The sequence below is a fragment of the Sus scrofa genome, chromosome 1 (assembly GCF_000003025.6).
Source record: "Sus scrofa isolate TJ Tabasco breed Duroc chromosome 1, Sscrofa11.1, whole genome shotgun sequence".
In the NCBI taxonomy this organism is placed as follows: Eukaryota; Metazoa; Chordata; class Mammalia; order Artiodactyla; family Suidae; genus Sus; species Sus scrofa.
This window is the reverse complement of record NC_010443.5, coordinates 34,799,810-34,822,313: the sequence shown is the minus strand read 5'-3', so window position 1 is coordinate 34,822,313 and position 22,504 is coordinate 34,799,810. Positions and strand designations below refer to the sequence as shown.

General features: G+C 35.9%; 1 protein-coding gene across 17 annotated transcripts in view; it reads right to left on the bottom strand.

The window, feature by feature from the left end:
- Nucleotides 1-22,504, bottom strand: part of PTPRK (protein tyrosine phosphatase, receptor type K) — a 565,337-nt gene that overhangs the window by 436,386 nt on the left and 106,447 nt on the right. For all 17 annotated transcript variants that reach the window (XM_003353215.4, XM_021072706.1, XM_005652678.3 and 14 more), the window contains exon 2: nucleotides 1,306-1,428. In XM_003353215.4, coding sequence (XP_003353263.1) covers nucleotides 1,306-1,428 — 123 coding nt within the window. The remainder of the gene's footprint in view (nucleotides 1-1,305; nucleotides 1,429-22,504) is intronic.

Sequence of the window (22,504 nt, the reverse complement as noted above, 5' to 3'; positions counted from 1 at the left end):
GCTGACAACATAACAGTCAAACACAAGAAGCAAAGGGTATCAGCCACCTAGTGCCAATTCATTCCTCTGACAAGGAAATTATGGCTCAGCTCAGCTCCAGAAATATCCATTTATCCACTCCGCCATGGAAAGTGACAATTTAGAATACAAAGTAGATTTAATTCACCCTACTCTCAAAGATCACATCAGAGTGGACCAGCAAAAAACTTTCCAAAGAATTTAGAGAATTCAAAAAAATGGTTATAAAGCATTTAAAAATCATAATTAAAATACTGAAAATGTATTTTGAAACTTAGTTACTAGTAATAGGGAATCAGACTATCAATTATGTATGACTATATAATAATTATATATCATTACATAGTAAATTAATATATTACACTGTAAAATATTATGTTGTATATCATGTATGTGATCATACACAATTATATTCCGTATTTATTTCTAAATATTAGAAAAATAATTCATTCTCTTTAGTGCTTTAAAATTCCTATTTGCATTTTAATTTGTCAACTTAATAAGTTACTGGTAAACATATATGCACAGAGCTTAGAATAATTCCAAATTAATATGTAGAATTGAAGGCACAAATATTAGTTGCTAGTGTATAAAATGGTATTTATTAATATCCAATGTCAGAAAGAGAAAACACAATTCAAACTGGCTTAAACAATAAGAAGATATACTATTTCACAAAACCAAAATTCAAATGGATATAATGAAATCAAGTTAAACAAAGCAAGGCTCAGCCTCATTTTTCTACAAGCCACTCATAAAAGACCTTCTCCGTTGGGTAGTTTGTCTCCAGGCTGCCGATCCTCAGAACCACTGGCACACTCATGACCGATAGGACAAGATAAGCTCTCTCCTCACCATGAAATTAAAACACTTCCCTTTAGTCTGATTAAATCAAACCCCGTGATTTAACAGAATAGCTAGTGAGTGAGCTGCTCTCACTTTTTAGACTATTATGAAAGAATTTTGTTTGTTCTTCTTTTTTTTTTTTTTAATTTCCTGGTCTCCTCTCCATTTTGCTTTTTTCTTAAACAGAGGGGAAAAAAAAACACTAATACATATTTTTCAAAGGTCAGAGAGAACAAAGACAGAGTGAATATTCCTGAGAAATAGAAGATTACATAAAGTATAAGAGGGAAAAACAAAGAACACACTGAGGGTCTTTGATGGGGTCAAGCAGTTTGACCATACCAGTTTATTACGACAATGAACTTACTGGAATATACCTAAGAAAATACTACATGCTCCAAGGGGTTTTTTTCAATACTAGGTCAATGGAATGATTCTCACCTTGAGGCATCTCGGGTGGCAGATAATGAGGTTCTTGAGCACTAACATGTACCCATTCGAAGTCATCATACAGATCCTGGTGGTAATCACAGGCCCCCGGACCATCATCAAAAGTACAGCCACCTGAAAGAGACAAGGAAGGACTACTATTACCTTCGAAACAGATTTGCTAAAAATGAAGAATGCACTGGATGAGAAAACATTCCACTGAAATACGTAATGTGGTACTCACAAATTTAATGATAAATGTTTGCTACTCCTACTTATCACTACTTCCACTAAAGGTTCCCATACAATGAAATTTCTATTAGTATCCTGTGTGAATAAGAGACTGGTCTGAGCCTCAGAAATAAGGTTGAGGCACAGATTTTTAAATATGAAAATGTAGAAGATATAGACAATAGTGAGGCTTTCCAGAAATATATAAACCCCCTGGGATCTAAATAGTTTGTAACAACTTTAGTGGGAAGAAGGGGAGAAAGGAAAAGAGTGAAAACTGTCTTTCGTTATAATGCACGTTCAATAAGGTGAAGTTAATATTTGTTTTACCAAATTCCTTGCCTTAGAAGAGCACTCTGAAATCTACTCATAATAGCAAATGAAATACTTAGTTTTATAAGTTTGAAGTTTATGAGGTCAGTGAAACACACTTTATACTTTATTTAGATTACTTTCACACACAATTATGACTTAAAAGTGGGGAAAAAAACAAGCACAAAACAGATCAGATTAGCCTATGATCACTCTCACCACTTCCACTTTATTTAATAACTTCTTAAAAAATGGACATAGCCTTTCCCTTTACATCAGGCATTTTTCTTGGCTTTATTTTCTGAAGTAATTTTATGGCAAAAAAAGGATAATTACTTTGGCTTCTCAGCCTACAAATACAGGCACATACAACTCAACATATTTATTCAATTCATGAAAATAAAGCTGGTCTATATGTCTAATCTTGGAAAAAAAAAAAAAAAAACAGATTCGAAGTAATGAAAATCCAGCAGTGGGTGTAATGAGAAAAACCAGTAACTTGTCTCCTTTCAAGCAGCTTATTTGTTTAGTTTCCATGGGGATCTTTGTGAAGAAATTCAGTGAATTTGCCGACCAAACAGCAGGCTGGGGGCGGTAAATTTCAGACCTATATATTCTTCTCTTTAAACAAAAATTCATTTCCCTCATAAAAAGTTTGTCAGTTTGAATAAAAGTTATATTCCTCACCAATGACAAAGACAAGCTAGCATCACAAGCAAAGAAGGTAAGATCAGAAATGTTCAGATGACACTATAGCCCCAACGACCTTTTTCAAAAGCAGAATAGGTATATGGGTATCCTTGAATCAGTCTTAGGACCACGGCAATCTTTTAAAATAATCAAACTTCAGCAGCATTAACACTTAATACTGGAGTTCCCATTGTGGCTCAGAGGTAATGAACCTGACTAGTATCCATGAGGATGTAGGTTCTCAGTCAGGGGATTAAGGATCCAGAGTTGCCATGAGCTGTGATGTAGGTCCCAGACACAGCTAGATCTGCTGTTGCTGTGGCTGTGGCGTAGTCCTGCAGCTACAGCTCTGATTCATCGCCTGGCCTGGGAACTTTCATATGCCATGAGTGTGGCCGTGGAAAAGAAAAAAGAAAAAAAAAAGACAAAAACAAAGCTTAATACGATCTTTTAACTATGTCTAAAATGGCCTTTATACAAATGCTCTCATGAAAAATGATGTCCTTTTTAATTTAAAATTAATCAATGAAAAGAGGTTGCTAAGAAATGAATCTTCGCATAGCAAAGGGAAAGTTTTTCTCAAAATACAATTTGCCATCACAACCCTAAAATGACTTACTGCTTTGCAACACACACCTTCAGGGCCTCCACTGCCCTTTATAATAGTGTAAGTGACCTCCCTATATAAATTTAAACTACCAGTGGAACCTACATTGGCTCATTTGGAAGACAAATGGCCTTAATTGCTGTCCTTCATAGCCATTGTTAATTTTAGACTCCAGAATTCTTATTAGCAATAACAACTAGGAGTAGCCACACAAAATAAGTGGGTCAACCCCTGTTATTTGTTGCACATCACTGCCCTACCAGTCAAGAGTCTTGGAAAAAGTTCCTGGTTCATATGACTTGATGGATAAGAAAAATTTTAAAAGGTGATTTTTTTTATTTTTATTTTATAATTTACAATAAGTCCTAATCTGGGGGGTACAACATATCTTCTACATAGCATGAATAAATCTTTGATAAAAGACATTTATGAATCTATTTTATAAAGAATTTTGTACTTCAAGGTTAAGGACTAATACAGTGTATTGACTAGAAGATAAGAAATATTAAAAATACTATTCCTGTCTGTATGGGACAGACAGACGTGAGTGGGGGAGTGTATATATACAGGGGGTTACAGGCATAAAAACAGTATGACTAAAAAGTGACAAAGAACACAAACGACAAATGAATTGACAACCAATAGCTGAGCTGGTTATAGAAGGCTTAATGGAGTTATGCCTACAAAGATGAGCAAGGATGTGCCAGCCAGAATGGAAATCCGATTGAAATTAAAAGAAAAAGCAAAATCAAGCACATACGAATCTAAATAAACATGAGATGTTGAAGAACCTCTAATAGTTTCAAATAATTCTTTGTAATGAACACAAAAAAATATGTGGGGGACAAAACAGACACAAAACTACATATGAAAGATTTTTAGATATCATAGAGCATTTAGATTTATTCTACAATTATATGAAGCCACAAAGAATTTCATCCGGGGGTATGATACAATTCAAGCTACATTAATAATAACAATAATAATAACAACAATTCCAGTGGCTATGCACAGTTTAAAGAGGAATTGGGGGAAAATGGAGGTAGATCATTTGGTTCAACCTTACAACAGATATCACACACATAACTTGAGCTAATTCCATTTTATGTAACCCCACTTTACCATTTAAGGCTCATTAGAAAGCACTAAAAACATTTTCTTTAAAACACAGTCAGATGCACACTATTGCCTTTGGAATGGATAAGCAATGAGATCCTGCTATAAAGCACTGGGAACTATATCTAGTCCCTTATGATGGAGCATGATGGAGGATAATGTGAGAAAAAGAATGTATACATGTATGTGTGACTGAGTCACTTTGCATTGTAGAAATTGACAGAACACTATAAACCAACTATAATGGAAAAAATAAAAATCATTTTTAAAAATAAAAATAAATAAAATAAACAGTCTTCCATACACAGCTTCCTCTGTTGAACACATTTCTATATATAGTATTATAATCTATGTAAAACATTTCTTAGTAAAATTCTGATTCATAACTAAAAACATAACTCGTGAATTTCAAGTTTCACTGAGCCAGACAAATAGAGGCAATAAAGAAATGCTGTTCAAGAAACTGACTTAGTCAAAGAGGATGAAAAATGAACAAAGAAACACTTTATGTTCACAACTTTTTTTTTATATATATCTGCTACGGTTGATAAGACTACAAGGAATACCTGCAAAATCATTTCAGAGAAATGGTGAATGCAAGTTCCTTGACCCTTGGAGGAAAATTACTTCTGAAGAGCCATTTCACAGATTGCTAATTCCTCTAGGCCGATCAATCAGCTAAAGGACAGATCTATTACTGCAATGGTCTGCTTCCACTATGGCAACCCATTTATGGGGCTTTGCAAGGTGCTCACTAGAAAATAAAAATTAAGCTAATTTTGACTTGCCTGATTTTTTTTTTTTTCATTCCTAAGTAGCTCGCTGAAAGGACTGATCACTAAGAAACACTAGGCACAAAAAATAAAAGTATTTTTTTCGATAAAACTCAGGGTCAGGTTAATTTAGACCAAAGTTGAATTCAAGAAAAATAAAATGTCAGTAGGGCCCTGGACAACACTGATACGGAGGATATTCTTTTAAAAGATATTGTACTAGGATCTTCCACAATCTACCCTCCAAGGCACCTATGCAGTCTCAATTTTCTGACTGAGTAAAATAGCAAGAAATATACAGGACTATCTTTCATGGTTCTTCACCATTTGTAAAGAATGAGCTTGCTTTAGCTAAAAATATAGACCATTTTTGTTTCTATTTTCTTAAATCCACTGGAATACAGAGGGTTTTGAAAAGTAAGAGGAAAGTACTAGACAAAATATGTTGGCAAATGCAATATTTTTAACACTTTATGACCTTCAAAAATGGACAAATTAATATTTCCCAATTGTAAATGAAGTTGTAGTACACAGATTTGCTTATGTAAGTGATCATCAACTTTGAAATGATCTTTCTTCCATTAAGAATGCAAAAAAAAATTAATATATATCACATTAGGACACATGCAATACTGAATTAAACTAACTTTGATTAGATCATTTTATCTATGCCAATCAGAATTATAACATAAATTTACTACTACAAGCCCTAAAATTCATTACAAAGAAGCCAATACATTTCACACAAAAAATCTAAAGAACAGAAAAATTACTTATACTAAATATCTTAAATATAATTCCATTTACAACATGAGTCAATTGTCTATTCTCAGAAAAACAGATTATTGGAAAAAGTGTAAAAATTGATGCTTTTAAGTAAAGTTCATATTTCCTCTAAAATCTATTGGGCTATCTTAACAGATTTTTTTCCTTTCTATTTCTGGGATATTGAAGGTACAAAATAAGAATTGACATATCATAATCAATGTTGAGGCAGTTTACCTCTAGTCTAAGGATAAGCAATGCTTACTCTCAATTAAGTACTGAAATTCAAATAGAAAATAATAACCTAGTAGAGGTAAATTCAAACAGAAAATAATATCCAAGTAGAAGTAAATGATGAATGCATTTGAGGTCATAAATATGAGTCACTGGTCATAATATATCACTCCAGTTCAATACCAAAGAGGACCTAATGAAGAAAAATTAGAAAAGTTATAAACAGGAGTTCCTTAAAAGATAATAACTTCAAATCCAGAAAAAAAACTCCTCGTAGTTCATTAATACAATATTATTTGAGCATAGCTCTTCCATAAAGGAAAAGGAACTTGAAACCCTTGTATTGAAAATCCAAAGCCATCATTTATTGATAGATATAAATGACTCTTTAATCAAGAGAAAAGAGCTCATTTCAAAAGCACCCATAAATTATCTAACTGTTCATCCCTAGAGTTCCATTTCTAGCCAAGAATATATGTTTAATATATATAATCTAAGATTATTTAGCTAGTGAGACTTCTATTCAAATTGTCTATGATTCAAAGCAAATGCTATACTCCAACTGACTGAATAATCTTCCTTTAATAAGACTAAATTTACCAGAATGGAAAGTAAGTCCAGTTTTACTCCCCTCCATCTCTGCAGAGAAGCAATATTAAAATCTCAACTTCAGTTCATAAGACTTCAGGAATTTTAAGGAACTGGCACATACTGCCACTTAGGTGGAGAAGAAACAGACAAAGTTTCTAGACAAAGCATGGAGCGATGGCTAAGCCCATATTCAGCTTTGTTATTTTATTTCTTTCAGCTTCAATCTCCTTCCCAGTAAAATCAAGATAATAATAGCTACAGCACAGGTGTATGAGGATTAGTGCTAATGCATGAAAAGCCCCAAGCACTCAACAAGACTTTTTAACAGCATCCTTATTTTTTCATGTTCCATTCTTAACAGTGTATTGTTTATATGCTCTATAGATGCAAACCTATGCACATATTTAACAGAAGTCTAATAAAGAAACTTACAAGTTTTCATACACTTTATCCAGAAAGACTAAAGAGAGTTCCCACAAAGACAATAATAACCAACATAACCAGTTTTCCCTGAACAATTGTTAGAAATGCTTTCACTAAGGAAATACCTTCCATTATATCAGGGGTTAGCAAACTTTGTAAAAAAGTCAATACATATTTTAAATTCAGTATTTATCAAACCTTAAATATTAATAAATATTTTAGGTTTTGCAGGTCATACTATTTCTGTCCCAACTATATTAACTGTTGTCACTGTAACAAGAACGCAGCCACAGAGAATACCTAACAAATGGGTATATATTCAAATAAAGCTTTCATTTACAAAAACAGGTGGCAAACTGGATTTTACCTGTGGGCCATAGTTAACCAACTCCTGGTTTAGGTCACTCTGATCCTAAGTATTATTGGAAATTACAGGTAATACACGGTCTGGTTAAAAGCTTACAACGAAGGGTCTTTGATTTCTGTATCACCTCCACATGATGTAGATTTTTCTTTCTCATATATCAAGACAAGCAGCAGTAGGCCACGCCAGGAAACTGAACTGAAAATGGAGTCTGAATGACAGACTAAAAGCAAATCAGATTGGCTGGGCAGAGGCTTAAATCCAAAAGTGAGAATAGGAGAACAATTTGACTTGTTTTATCTTAACCATCAGACCACTCCTTCTGCAGCTCAGGAGAGCACCCCTTTACCTCCATCTAACTTGAAATATCCCATGATCTTTGTGCTCTCACTGCAGATTCTCTGGGTTCCATATTTTCCTCATCCCCCTCCAACTTTAGCTGGATTTCAAGGTTCTCTAGTCTGGGCTTCAATCTTTAAAGACGACAAAGGGAAATATATTTCACACTGTGACCCAGTATATACATGCATGCAAATATTTAAATACACAGTGTATGTGACCACAAACACATCTGTCCACATAATCACTTATTACTTCCTACTATGGGTCACTAGTCCAGTGCCATTTCTTTAAGTGAAATAAAATTTAGAGCAGTTGTGTGAATCAGGAAAGTAGATCTGAGAAAAGAAAACAGGCTGGCAATCCTGTGTCTCAAATACACATGAGCACATGTCCATCATGAGAGAGGACCAAGAAGACATAGGTGAGCCATCCAAGTCTCTATCCTTAAGTTTCAGATCTCAGGCAGAAGTAGAAGACTAGGAGTTCCCACTGTGGTGCAACGGGATCGGTGGTGTCTTAGGAGTGCTAAGTTGGTTCAATCCATAGCCTGGCACAGTGGGTTCAGGATCCAGCAGCTGTGGCTTAGGCTTGGATCTGGTCCCTCGTCTAGGAACTCCATATGCCACAGGGTAGCCAAAAAAGAAAAAATAAAACACCTGGACACAATTTCATCACATGGATATAGCATATGGATGCTCCAAGGACTGTTTGAGAAAAGCCATCAAAAAGACAGAACACAGGTGCTTTAGGCAGGCCTAAAATTGTGTATTAAAAAAAAAAAAAAAAACAAAAATCTATCACCAGAAAAAATAAAAATAAAAAACTAGTGGGAAAAAAAAAATGAAAGTCCAAAAATAAGCCTTTGACAACTAGACAGCCCTGACAGTACATATGTGACCTCATCCAACCTCATTATACAGCTAACAGATGATTACATGCCAAACGGCCATAGAAACGATTTCACAGATGAAAAGAACTTTATTAAAATGTAAAAGGAACATATTAAGGAAAAGTATCTCATAGTAGAAAAAATAAAAATGGCCTAAGTTTACAGAGCCAGAAGTATCAGAGTCAGGATCTGAACCCAGGCACCACAGGTTCTTTACTCTTGACCATGACATTAAACGGCTCCTGAAAATAAGGTATGATTAGCACTTTCAGAATCATCCAATACCGCCCCCTCCAATGAGCGTAACCTCAAGCCATTACTCCACAAAGAGAACATTACTCGTTCCACCCAGGTGATCATGCGATGGTGCTGCATCCTTTACTTGAAAGACATCACTTCAAAGTCTCTTAGGCTTCATGCCAGCCAAAGGAAAGGTTCTTTATTGGACAGAGCTATGAAAGCCTGGCTGACTGAGTACTAATTTCCATGAAGAATTTTATTTCAAAAGAGTGACTTGAGGCTGAGACTGTACATGATCACAACACTGTCCTATTACTCTTGCCCGGCAATCTTCACTTTCACTTATCTCTCCCAAAACACAAACAAGTGGATTTTCTATTTTTAAAAACATTAAAGGAGTTCCCTGGTAGCTCAGCGGGTTAAGGATCTAGTGTTGTCACTGCTATGGCTTGGGCTGCTGTTGTGACAAGGGTTTGACCCCTGACCCCAGAACTTCTGCATGTCACAGGCGTGCCCCCCCAAAAAAAAAATAATAAAAAATAAAAACATTAAAATAGAAGTTCTGTTGTGGCTCAGCACATTAAGAATCCCACCAGTACCCATGAGGATGGGGTTCGATTCCTGGCCTCACTCAGTGGATTAAGGATCTGGCATTGCTGCAAGCGGTGACGTAGGCTGCAGATGCAATTTGGAGCCAGCATTGCTATAGCTGGTGTAGGCCAGCATCTGCAGCTCCAATTTGACCCCTAGCCCGGGAGCGCATGCCACAGGTGCAGCCCTAAAAAAAAAAAAAGAAAGAAAAGAAAAAAAACTTTTTTAAATCATTAAAATAAACTAAAAGCAATTTTGTTCTGGTAATTTTTGCAGTAGCCCTTACATAAATCCTAGGATAAGAAACCAAGTGTTCTTGCAAAAATCATTTATATATTTACCCACATTTCTTTTCTTATTTTTTATCCTTTTCTCTATTCTAGGAAAAATCTCATCTTTTTTGTTTAGCATTAGATACACAATCTAGAGAAAGCCACTGAACAAAGTAATAGAGAATAAATGTACTGAAAAATAAAATTCACAACTGCAGCCATATTTACATTTTGGTAAAATTGGAAAGCATCCAAGCTCACATTTAAACATTTCTTTGTTTTGTTTCTCATGGAGTGATTCCTGGTGGGCTCCACTTCACCCATATCAGACACACTCTGGCTTATTTCAGCAGTTGCACCTGACTCAGCTCAAGCATGAGGCATGATGGATCATTTTTCATTTATGAAGGGAGTTCTGCGAAATGCTGAAGCCATGTAAAACAGAATTCCATAACCCATCCTCCTAGAAGACAGGCAAAGATCTGCCTTGAGGCTTTGAATTTAAAATTTTATATCAGATTGGTGAAGGAATCTTAAATACTCTTGGCTACATTTTAAGAAGGTCAACAAATCAATTTTATAAGACTTTGAAATACATTTTAAGGAAACAATAAGCAAGTAATTTAGGTGATTAAAATGCATCTTGAAAGTTTATATATATATATATATATATAATTTACATTAATACAAAGCCCCTTTCCTATTAAAATGTTTCTAGACTTGGTATAATATAAAAGGTATACAGGCCAGTGTTTGGGTTTTCTACAGCTCATGAAAATATTTTTTTTTTGGTCATGCCCAGGCCACAAATCCAATCCAAGACACACTGCAACCTATGCTACAGCTGCAGCAATGCCAGATCCTTAACCCACTGCACCACAGCAGGAACTCCCCAGAACATATTCTTAAGAGTAAAGACTTATGGTTCTGCCACTTTCTTTATCCAAAGGAGATAGGTTGGGGGGGTGGGGGATGCTCTGGGGGTGTGGGATGAAAATCCTATAAAATTGGATTGTGATGATCATTGTACAACTACAAATGTAATAAATTCATTGAGTAATTAAAAATTAAAATAAATAAAAAATTCAAAAGTCACACGTCATCATTTCAATCAATCAGTATATTAACTACTGATTTTGGATTATTAACCAACTCTTTCATTTATCTAAGCATCATTTGAACAGTCAATTTGGGCTTGTACCAGGTCTACAGCAAACCAACCACTCATTCAACCACAAGCAAATCATTACATTAACATTGAGTGATATTACAGACCTTGTGGTCAGGGATCTCTGCCCCCTTTCTGATGAAGGAAGCAATCTAGCCTTTAACCAAAGTTTTAGTGAGACTTTTACTAACCTTTAAAAATACTGACTTTCTGACCAACTCAGTGCAGAAGCCTGCATTATAATAACTTTCTCTTCTCAAATTTCCTTTCACAGAAGAGCAGATATGGTCACCCCTTAGTGGGATCGCCATGTAAAATAAAGATCTCTCAGCCAGCAAAAGCAATGCTGTACACAGACCCTACGTGATAAGTCAACAGCCCTTCTAATCTAATAGAGAGGGTCATAACTAAGAGAATGATGAATAAGGTTACACACAGGGCTTCACTAGCTTCAGGTCTGGCTGTATCCTTATTTCCTCATTTCTATACCAACAACAACAACAAAATCTGGCTTCACTTTCCCATCTCTGCTTCCACCTACTATGTAGGAATGCTGTGCCAATTAATTTTAAAAATCTCTCCACAGCATCCTACGACAAGTAAAACTACTTGCTATGCACATTTAAGGCATTGTTAAGTTAGGGTTTTTAGGAAAATATCTAGCTGAGATCCTTACTATTGTTTTATATTTGCTAGAAATTCCTAGGTATTATGGCCAAAATCTGAAGGATTATAAAATAGAAGGTGAGTTTAAAACAATATCCCATCAATCCTGGGCCTTCATAAAAAAGATAGAGCAGGTATATGATTTAAAAAAAAAAAAAAAATTCAGTCATGTGTCAAATTCATCCACCACTGACTCTACTCCTAGTAGAACTCCCACAAACTACCACAATTCAAATACCCTTACATAATAAAAATATTGTAAAGATGCTAACTCTGCCTATATTAGAATTTCATATGAAATCCAAAAAAATAATTTTTTAAAAAATGCTTCAGTGCAGAAAAGAGGTCTGGGTCTAGAAGAATAATTTAATACAGATAAGTTAACTTTCTTTCGTTGCAAACTCCATGCACATCAGGAGCTCTTGGCTCCCAAGAACATGTATAAAAGTATCTATGGACTTGAAATATCCTAGTTTCATCAAATCTAGATGATTGGTTAAAGTACTATATCCCATTTAGTTAACATTCTTACTCCAATTTCCCCTCCAATTTTTGTTCTAAAACATAATGACTAACTTTAAACACTGAACTGTACAATTTATAGATAAAAGGCAAACACATTTCCTCAGGATGAAACATACAAACCTGGAAAATTTTCCATTTTCAAATATGAGTGGACAAGAAGCTAGCATATAAGATTTGAATAACAGATTAAAAGCAGTAACACTATGAAGATAGCATTTGTAGTCTGGTATCGGCTATGGCTATGCAATAGGACAGCTTTCCTGCTTCACTTCTCACCTCAAGCCATACCTTTTATTTTGAAATTGTCAAAGCTCTAAAAATAGATAAAATAAAAGACATTATTATAATGTAAAGCTGACAAGGGCATCCTAGCAAATAATTAGCAAAAACAAACTGCCCCTAATTAAAGTCTCAGTAAACTTAAAAGTTTGCCATCCTCACTATTCGAGTGAAGGCAAATTGCAAAAGTGAGATTTTCTGTCCGTATCATTTGCAAAACTTTAAAGGATTAATAATATCCACTGCTGACGGTTCATCAACAAACAATAGGAGGACAAGGGGTACTTTTTTGGGGAAGGAGGGACAATTTGCTTTTATTTATCAAAGTTTTTAATCACTTGTCTCTTAAGCCAGCAATTGCACCTCTAGGAATCTACCCTACATAAATGTTCACGTATGTGCAGACCTGAGTCCTACCAACACAAACTAGGACAACCAAATTCCAAAAAATAAATTATATAATGGGTCTTTTCAATAACATCCAAAGACAACAAAAGTCTACCTTCAAGCTTGAAGGGCACTTACAACAAATCATTCACAAATAAACTCACAAACATTGGACCAATGAGCACTAGCAAAGTATTATAATACTGAATTCACATGAGAAACATAAATGTTCAACATTACCAATTTGTGAAGATAAAGACAAATCACATTTTAAGAGAGAATATAAAATCTAGCAATTATATGGCACATGTTGAGGCAATTAAAAGATCCAAAAATAGAGGCAAAGAAATCTTGAATCAAGTGCACAAATGGAAAGAAGAAAGTGTCATAGGAGATCAATGATATAAAAGTATCCCTCCCTAGTGACCCAATGCTTTTGCCCAGCTATTTAACCAGATTGGGGAAGGAGGAAAAAAAAAAAAAAACTGCTTATAAAAAGTAACCGGTTATGATAAAGCATTCAAGATAAGATTGATTGCAGCAATAGCATTCTAAGTCAGCCCAAAATAAGATTATCTAAAAGAATGGCTTTGAGTATAACTTCCTAGTATTCTCCTGACATCTAATAACATATCTTAGATCCTTTTCATTTATCACTTCAATAAGTTCAGGCCTCATCTGAAGGTACAACCAGAATGCAAACTATAGAGTAAGGCGTAGTAGAGAGCTAAACGTGTCAAAAGCATTTCTGATGCTACTTCATCTGCAAAAGATGAGGTAATAACTTAGCCAGACAATGCAGACATATATGTATTTCCATATGAAATGTTTGGGGCATGACTATGACTATCTGCCTACTACTTATAATATTGTTTAATTCAAAATTTTTCTAATAATCAGCATTAGTAAAATAAAATATACTCCTGGAAATAGCATTTTCAATAGTGGAATATAATTCAATTAGTGAAATGACATGTCAACCTTACTAGGGGAAATAGGAAAATATCTTCCAATTTCAAGCACCTTCCTGACCCCTCCTATCTCTCAATGGTGTGTTTTAGTCTACAAGTTAGATGTCAACATAGATTTTAGTTAGATCCAGATGATGCATGGAGAAAGTAGAGCTAAAGGAATGAAGGTATGAAAATCATGGTTTGGGGCAAGCAGTCAGCTGATGTTTAAAGTAATTGTATTTAACTAAGAAAATGTTGCATAGAGTGGGTAGTAACAGCATGAACGGCTGTTGGATTACAGAAAATTGGTGACAGAGACCCAGGGGAATGAAAGTATCTCCTAGGAAAGAAACAGAAGAGACTTGGGAGGAGTGGAGCTGTGCTAAGAGTTTGAAGGGTCCAAGTGGGTGGAGGGTGGGGGCAGGGACCACTACAGTGAGGCCTAGATGGATGTGACATTGGAAATTTCGCCCTCCTCAATCTAAGTGACACCGTCATAATTCAGGTACAAGTGGCCAACCACTCCTGATCCCATGAATTGTATCAAGTTAAATCTAAGAACTGCCTGCCTATACACAGGTTTTCAGATAAGTAAGAGGCATTCAGATTCTTGCTCAACAGGTTTTAATCTCCAACCTGTTAGAGATTCTTTATCTACAGGGAAAAGTGAGAGGCTGGGAACCTTCTCCTTGCAGTGAACAGGTCTACAAGCAATTATCTCCCCACAAGACAGGAATCATCCATTTGTAGGATTCTGTAACCCACCTTTACCTCTCCCCTCAGGAGTCCATAAAAGGATTGGCTGCATTTCACATTAGGATTTGTTTATCGTACATCTGAAGCATCTTATAACACAGTCCAAAAGACTTATTTTTGCCGTAGTGATATTAGCAATAACATGGTCATGTTTTCAAGAAAAATTATTTCTACCAAAACATTAAAAGTCATTAAAAGCTTGCCATGTGGCCTCATCATGTGGCCTTGCCCCAGGCCATGGCAAGGTCTACAAAATGCAGTCTTGAAAGCGATTATCTCTGATTTCTTTAAAGACCACAAAAGCTCGATGAGTAAAAGACTACTGAATCTGACTCAATGGCATTAATTACACCTCCCAGGGTGAAGTGAAAATTGTGTGAGTCAAAGAATAAAATTTTATAGTTCTATAAAACACTGGTGTAGAAGTCACACGGGAAGGGAACTACAGAGTAAGTAATTGAAGGCAGGAGAGTTGACTTCCCGCCCAATCACTGACTTGGCTAAGAATTCGGTGGTAAAACTTTCTTCCCAGACTTAAATTTATAATCACAATAACAACCACAGCCTCCAAAGAAAACCAATGAACACACTCCTCCTTTAAACATTTAAGACACAAAGTAAATCTCTCTAAGGATCCAGGGTGTCAGGCATATCTTTTTTTTCCTTGAAATCTCAATGTTACCATGGAGAAAAGTCAGATCAAAACCAGTCAACATGATTGTATACATTATATACCAGAACATATAAACATGTATTTTCATACAGAGAAAGGAGATTTTTCAAGTTTCCACTCCAAAATTGAGAGCAGCTTTATTTATATCCTATGATCAAGACTATTCTTCACATATTGACAGCTTCAAGCAGACATAAGTAACGGGAAATCACAACACATACCATTTGCTATGTGTTTTTGCAATTATAATCTTTTCATGCATTAGAATTCACAAGTAAAACTCCAAAAGGTTTTATGGATCTCAGAGGGGATTAATGAAAATATTTGATAAGCATACAAACAAAGTGTAAAGCCAACAGTTATTTTTAACATAAAAAAATATTTAACACAGTTCACAGTACATAGTAAGCACTAAACAAACATCAGACTTTTTTTAATTAAAAAAATCACATATATTTCCACTAATCGGAGAAAATCAGTGCAAATGTTTTGGTGTCTATTTCCTTCTAGGCTTTCCCACGTTACATTTTCTTACTACTGATTGCTAAAATTTAGGAAAGCCAGCAGTTTTTTTTAAATGTTTGGTATGAAGCCATTTTGCTGATGCTCTAAACCTAATAATGTTACAATGAATGCTACCAGGACTTCTAAGTGTAAATGCATATTGTCTACATAATGCTAAGTTGTGTTTCATTGTGTGCATGTGTATGATAGTTATTTAAATTCACAGGAATTTCCAAAATAAAATATATGATGGTGCTACTGAACAGATGTTAATTTCTTAGTGCCCTTCCTTGAGCTGGAGTATTAAGCTTTTGGTAGATGACTCTCTCTGCACTCATTTTTAATGATACTTCCAAAAGGGAATATCATTTAGGTACAAGGTAAGAGTAGCAAGAGAAGTATAAATGTGTCAGAAGTAGTAAAAGAAACAGATGTAACTACAGTATAGATGAAACTGCAGCAGCAACAGTAATAACAGCAGCTAACAATGGCTATGTGGCTACCACGGGCAAAGTACTGTTCTAAGCCCTTTACATGAAGTAATTCAATTAGTTCTCACAATAACATAAAAAAGGTGGGTACTATCACTACTTCCCTTCATACATGAAGAAACTAAGGTCAGCTTATTTTACCAGAGCTTGTTCAAGATCATACTGCTTGTTAAGGCACCAATCCAGAATGCAAATTCAAGAAAAGTTGGCATTTCTGAACCTTCTTCAAAAGACTAGGTATAAGCATTTCAAAAGGAAGAGCAGCATCAAACTTGAGGAGAAAAGCCAGCACACAAGCCAGGTATCACAAATCAAAATGCAGACTAAACAAGCAGCCACCACCCATAGGCCAGATACCAGAGGCATTCCTACAAATGGAGGAAAGATCTCTGGAGAAATAAGACACATTTTTGCACAAACTATGACCAATTACAAGAGATCCCTTAGGAAAAGAAGATTTCATGCTCCAAACACTCCCGTGCAGTGGACTAATGGCTTCCTCCTGGCCCGAGACTCTTACAGACTTCTCAAATCAGTGAATTTTAAGGGAGCGCTTGGCAGGAGTTCTCTTTCACCTCTTTTTTCATTTCCTCTCTTGGACAGGAGGACCGAGGCATAGCCTCACGTTAGCAGCTGTGACTCAGCTGTCCACTCTCCATGCCCGCACCAAGAATTTGGACGTCCCTTCAGAGATGCCATTTACAAGTGAGAAATTGTTGGGAGAGCAAGAGTATATGTCTTTTTCGGTTACCATTTCTTTGGTGTAATAAATATTTTTAACCCAGTTTATTTCAGCCTCTACAACCCATGTATTTCCTCAGTAGCAGAGGGCATTTAATTTACTAGAACCAGCTATTTGAGGATGGTGACTGTATTTAAGCCCGCCTCCATACCACTAACAGAGGACAAGGCAGTGACATTCTAAGCTGACTTCTGACAGAGTTCAAAGCAATATCATAAAGAAAGAGAAACTAAATATCAAGGGTATCTGCCAAGTGTCTATCTGCATGTTCAGGCTAGTGTATTAAAAGAACATTAATTTGTCCCTTACCTCAATGAAAGTCCACCCTAGTTTTCCAGGGAAATGCAAGGCTCCACTTATTTTAAATGCTCCTTTATTAAAATGAAAGAATTTGAGAATGTGAGGAGTTGCAAAAGATCCTCTGGCCTGTTGAGTACAATTCTCCACCCAGTACAGGAATGTCTTCTAGAGTCTCATGACAGATGGCCTCCGCATCTGCCTGGATATGTTCACACCCTTCATCTTAAGGCAGGACCTCTGTGGTATCAGTGGTATTGCACCATGAGGCCTTTGAAGTCACTTGACAATTCAGATGGAATGGCATGACACTTTTGAGAAATTTCATCTTCCCAAAGGCCACACGCTATGATGTGTAATAGAAGCATCAGACCTCAGAATTGGAAAAGACTTTAAGGATCATTTAAGCAGAGGTCACATTGTTTTTAACCTTAGACCACAACCTAGGTTTAGATAAGCAGGAGGTCTACAGGTGTGTACACATGCAGCTTAGCCTAAAATGACCACTGCATGTGAAGATTACCTTCCTCCACTGAGCTGACTTTCCAAAACAAAGCTTCTGTTTCTGTTGACATTTTCTTATTCAAACTGATGTCTGTTTCTCAATTTTTCTCTGTCCATCTTAGTGAACTGATCTTAAAACTCTAATTTCAAAAAAATAAAAAGTGGGAGTTCCCATCCTGGCGCAATGGAAACAAATCCAACTGGGAACCATGAGGTTTCGGGTTCCATCCCTGGCCTCACTCAGTGGGTTAATGATCCATCATTGCCATGAGCTGGGGTGTAGGTGGCAGACGCGGCTCAGATCTGGCGTTGCAGTGGCTGTGGTGTAGGCTGGCAGCTGTATCTCCGATTCAACCACTAGTCTGGGAACCTCCATATGCCGCAGATGGGTCCCTAAAAAGCAAAAAAAAAAAAATAGATCCCCAAAGGAAGCAGAAACTATAGTACTGAGATTCTGATGCCCTGTTGATTACAACTTGGAGGAAAAAAAAAAACAGAATCCATTCAGCCTTTAAGAGAAACTGCACAGAGAGAAAAAAAACTCTACATAATGCTTCCCAAACGCTAAGGCACAAGCTTTTGTCCTAAATATATTTGTAATATTATGTAAAACAAATGCTCATAGAAAAACTGAATTTTCTCCAATTCCTGTGTGAGTATCAGAACTAAAAGGGACATTGAGATTTTACCTGATCCAGCTCCCTATGTCCAGGTAGGAAAGGTACCAAAGCTTCCTTTTACATGGAGGACTCTCTAGGTTAAGGACTTTCCCACACTCAGTAAATGATGAAAAAGGGACCATCCCAGGGGCCCTCTCTCCTTGTCCAGCAGTTCTTTTTTCTCTATTACACACCACCCTGCAATGTTTATTGTTCAGTTTGCCTCCATCAGCCAATTTATTTTTTAATTTTTTGCTAGTGTGCGCAAATGAAATTTTCTCAGAGCAGAAGAATTTTTAGATAGCAGACAGCATAGGTTATCCACTTAATTTTTAAAATGTGAATAAAGTAAACAAGAAGTTAGATTGGTTTGCCACTACTTTTTTTCAAAACTTCATCTTCCAGAGGAGATTAGTTCTTTTATTGTTCTGTCCAGTTGATCTAATGTGGTAAAGCCACTTGTAAGCTTTTCTAAATGCGGTTTAGAATGAGAAGCCAAACAGTTCAAAAAAAGATCATATTTTTAAAAAAGAAAGAATCAACTATTGTTTCGTAAATCACATTATGCATAAGACACTGTGGGTAATAGGATCATTTAAAATTTACAAAATTTTTATATTATTTAATTTTAATGTTAATTTCCTTAATTTTCATTTAATATGAACATGTAATTTCATACAATAGAAACAGAGTCACTGAAAATGTTCTCATTTTATAGTTCAGAAAACTGAGATGCAGTTTTCTACAGTTTATTGATTTGGCCAGGGTCATAGAGCTATTAACTGATAAATTTAAGTCTGTATCTCTTTCATTCAAAAGCTTGTATGCTTTTCAATTCATGTGAAAAACAAAGCCACTGGGGTCTTGATGACATGTATAGCAGAACGAGGAAAAGACAGGGATTCTTCACAACCACACAGTCAAGATGAGGTAAGTGCTGATAAATCAGGTAATCTTGGTTTTTCTTTGATAAAATTTCTTTCTGTCCACTTGCTCACATGAAGCAAGGGTCAGCACAACCTGGAGGAGCTCTTCTCTGCTTGTTACCTTCCAAACCTCCTCCCCAGCAACCTGAGAATTCTCCAATGCCAAGGCTTCTGCGTGAAAAATAACAGGGGAAAAAAAAAAAAAAAGAGAGAGAGAGAGATTTTTCTCTAAGAATTTTTCTTTTTATTCTTGAGAAAAATCTGGATGATGAGGCATCATAGAAAAGCTTAATTTGTGCTTAATGCCCAAGGTCACAAAACACTGCCATAATTAAAGGTAGATTTTCCTTTGAATGAATAATAGTTTATTATTTTAATGAACACAAAAAACTGTATTCCTATTTTCTTTTTAGTGAAAAGGCTCCCTTTGAGATGTATACTGAATGAGGGAAGAAAAAAAAAATTGTCACAAATCACTCTCACAAACCACTTTGGCAGAGATGACTCTTGAGGATAATTTCCACTTGTCAAGTCCCCTTCTCTTCTGAGAGAATAGACTCGAGCTAAGGAGCAGCACCTGAACCCAACAGGCAGCAAACGAGCCTTACAGAAGATAGCGCCAGGAAAAAACGAACCATAACCCAGCAATTGTTACAAGAACATCAAGTCCCCATCTATAAAAGACTCTTTGATGTTTATTCGCTCAACCATAGTAGCCTGTGTGAATACAGCAAGGTCCACGATACATAGGAAGCCTTTAATAAAAACTGCTGTAACCAATTGAAAGTATAAAATGAAAAACCTTTACATATACGGTTTCAAAAAAATTGGTTGTGTTAAGTCTGTGATGGCTGGGATTAAATGTTTGGGGCTGATAACACCTTCTTAGGTAATATCAGAGCTCCATGAATCTAATTATCGGTAAATAATTCAATTCAATAGACACTGATTGAAGTGTCAGTAGTACCAGGACCTGCACAAGGCATTGGACATACAGAGGTGAAAAAGTGTCTGCCATAGAGGGAGCTGGAGAGATACAAATAAGGAGTTGCAATATGGGAAATATACAGCATGCAGTGATTACTGAACATTATAGTTGGGTAGGAAGTGAACAAAGAAAATCTGACATATGAACCAAGTTTTGAAAGAAGAATGCAGACCGCCAGACAAAACAGCAGGCACAAAACCAAAGATGATGAAAATCAGATTAACTTTGTTGGGGGGGAAGGATCACATTTAAAGAGGGATCCTAAGAAAAGTGCTGGAGAGGTAAATAATACAAGGTAACAATTAGCACTGTATGTCATGCCAAGTACCCCAGACTTATCTGTGAGGGACACCAGTAAAATTACGTCTTTTTTTTTTTAAGGGCCACACCCACGGCACATGGAGGTTCCCAGGCTAGGGGATGAATATGGTCCAATCAGAGCTACAGCTGCCAGCCTGCACCAGAGCCACAGCAACGCGGGATTTGAGCCAAGTCTGACCTACACCACAGCTCACGGCAACGCCGGATCCTTAACCCACTGAGCGAGGCCAGGGATCGAACCTGCAACCTCATGGTTCCTAGTTGGATTCGTGTCCACTGCACCATGATGGGAACTCCTAAAATTAAGTCTTATTAAAAAAAAAAAAAAAAAAAAAAACAGGCTAGGAATATCCTAAGCACTTAAGGATCTGATGTTGTCACTGCTTTGGCATGGGTTCCATCCTGGGCCCAGGAACTTTTGCATGCCACGAGCACAGCCAAAAAGAGAAAAGAAGTCCAGACTATTAGTACTGTAAAGGACAGACTGCAGAAGGCCACTCAAAAGGGAGAGAGACAAGATGTGAGGAAGTGACTGCCATAGTCTGAGTGAGAACTAGTGAAGGTCTGAACTAACCAAGGTTCAAAGCCAGATCTACCGTCAGTACAGTACTGAATAGATGTTTCCTTTTTTGCAAGAAATTGAGGGGGAAAATATAAAACAATAAATTGATATGCTTTATTTTTTAATTAAGAAGTTTACATATCCAATATACTTTGGCTTTCTTTTAGATTAAAAGGAGAGGAGGATGCCTGGATTCATAAAAACATACCCACACACACACATCACAAGCATGCAAAAAAAAAAGAAAGAAAGAAAAAGAAAGTATTTCTCTCAAATTAGTGGGATTACAAGCCTCTTCTATTTTCCAAATTAGAATGTGGAACTATGAATTCCTTTATCTTAAAAAAATATTTTGTGTATTTATTCTTTCAACTCTCCAAACTAAGTGAAAAGAAAATTTTTAAACAAATGAGAATGTTCACATCATTTAATATTTTACTAAGACAAGTCATAGGTTTACATGTCATATATATATATATATATACATATGTATAAATCCTGTGAAGCAGATTTTATCTAAAATTCATATTTTTCTCTTTTTTACATGTACTCTGACATACAATGAAAAACTACTTCCATTTTTTTTCCCTTGGGTTAATGTTTACATTTTCAGGACACAAACTAACTAGGTTTAATAAGTGGTCCAGGATTAAAGACACATGGTATGTGTTGAGGGGTGAGGTAGCCTAGGAGTAAAAACAACAACACAAGTCGAGCCATTATGAAGGTCATATAATAGGAAGACAACAGAGGGTTACTCTAACTTCAAAATTGCTCTATGGATAACACTTTTCTCCCTGCAAGGATAGGCCATTAAATATCAGCACCTCCAAAGAGAAGTTTATATACTGTTTATACCTAGAAAAATTATAATGGTTAGTAATGCAAATTCAGAAAGCAATAATGTTATAATGGAAAGCATGGGAGTCATTTAATAATGCTAACAGGCACAGATCACGCTAATACAAGAAAACTAATTTGTTGGCATATTATTAGAGGTTATTTCTGGATCTATCACTATTATAAATCACTCCAACTCTGCTAACAAATATTTAATAATTAGGCAATAAACACTGAACCATCCATCCTGATTTGCTTAATAATAAGAACATTTCTTTGATCATAGAAGCATTTTTGTTATTCAGACCCTCTTCCTTAATTTTCTCATTCCTAATAATATTGTCATGAATTCACAGTTCAACTTTCCTCCCTGAGGAACAAACTGTATCCACAGTATATCTCATTTACCTGAGGTGTGAAAAAGCAAAAAGAACATGGCCTTTTTCTCTTCTTTTTTCTTTTTTTGTTTTTTAAGGACATACCTGCAGCATATGGAAGCTCCCAGGCTAGGGGTCTAATCGGAGCTACAA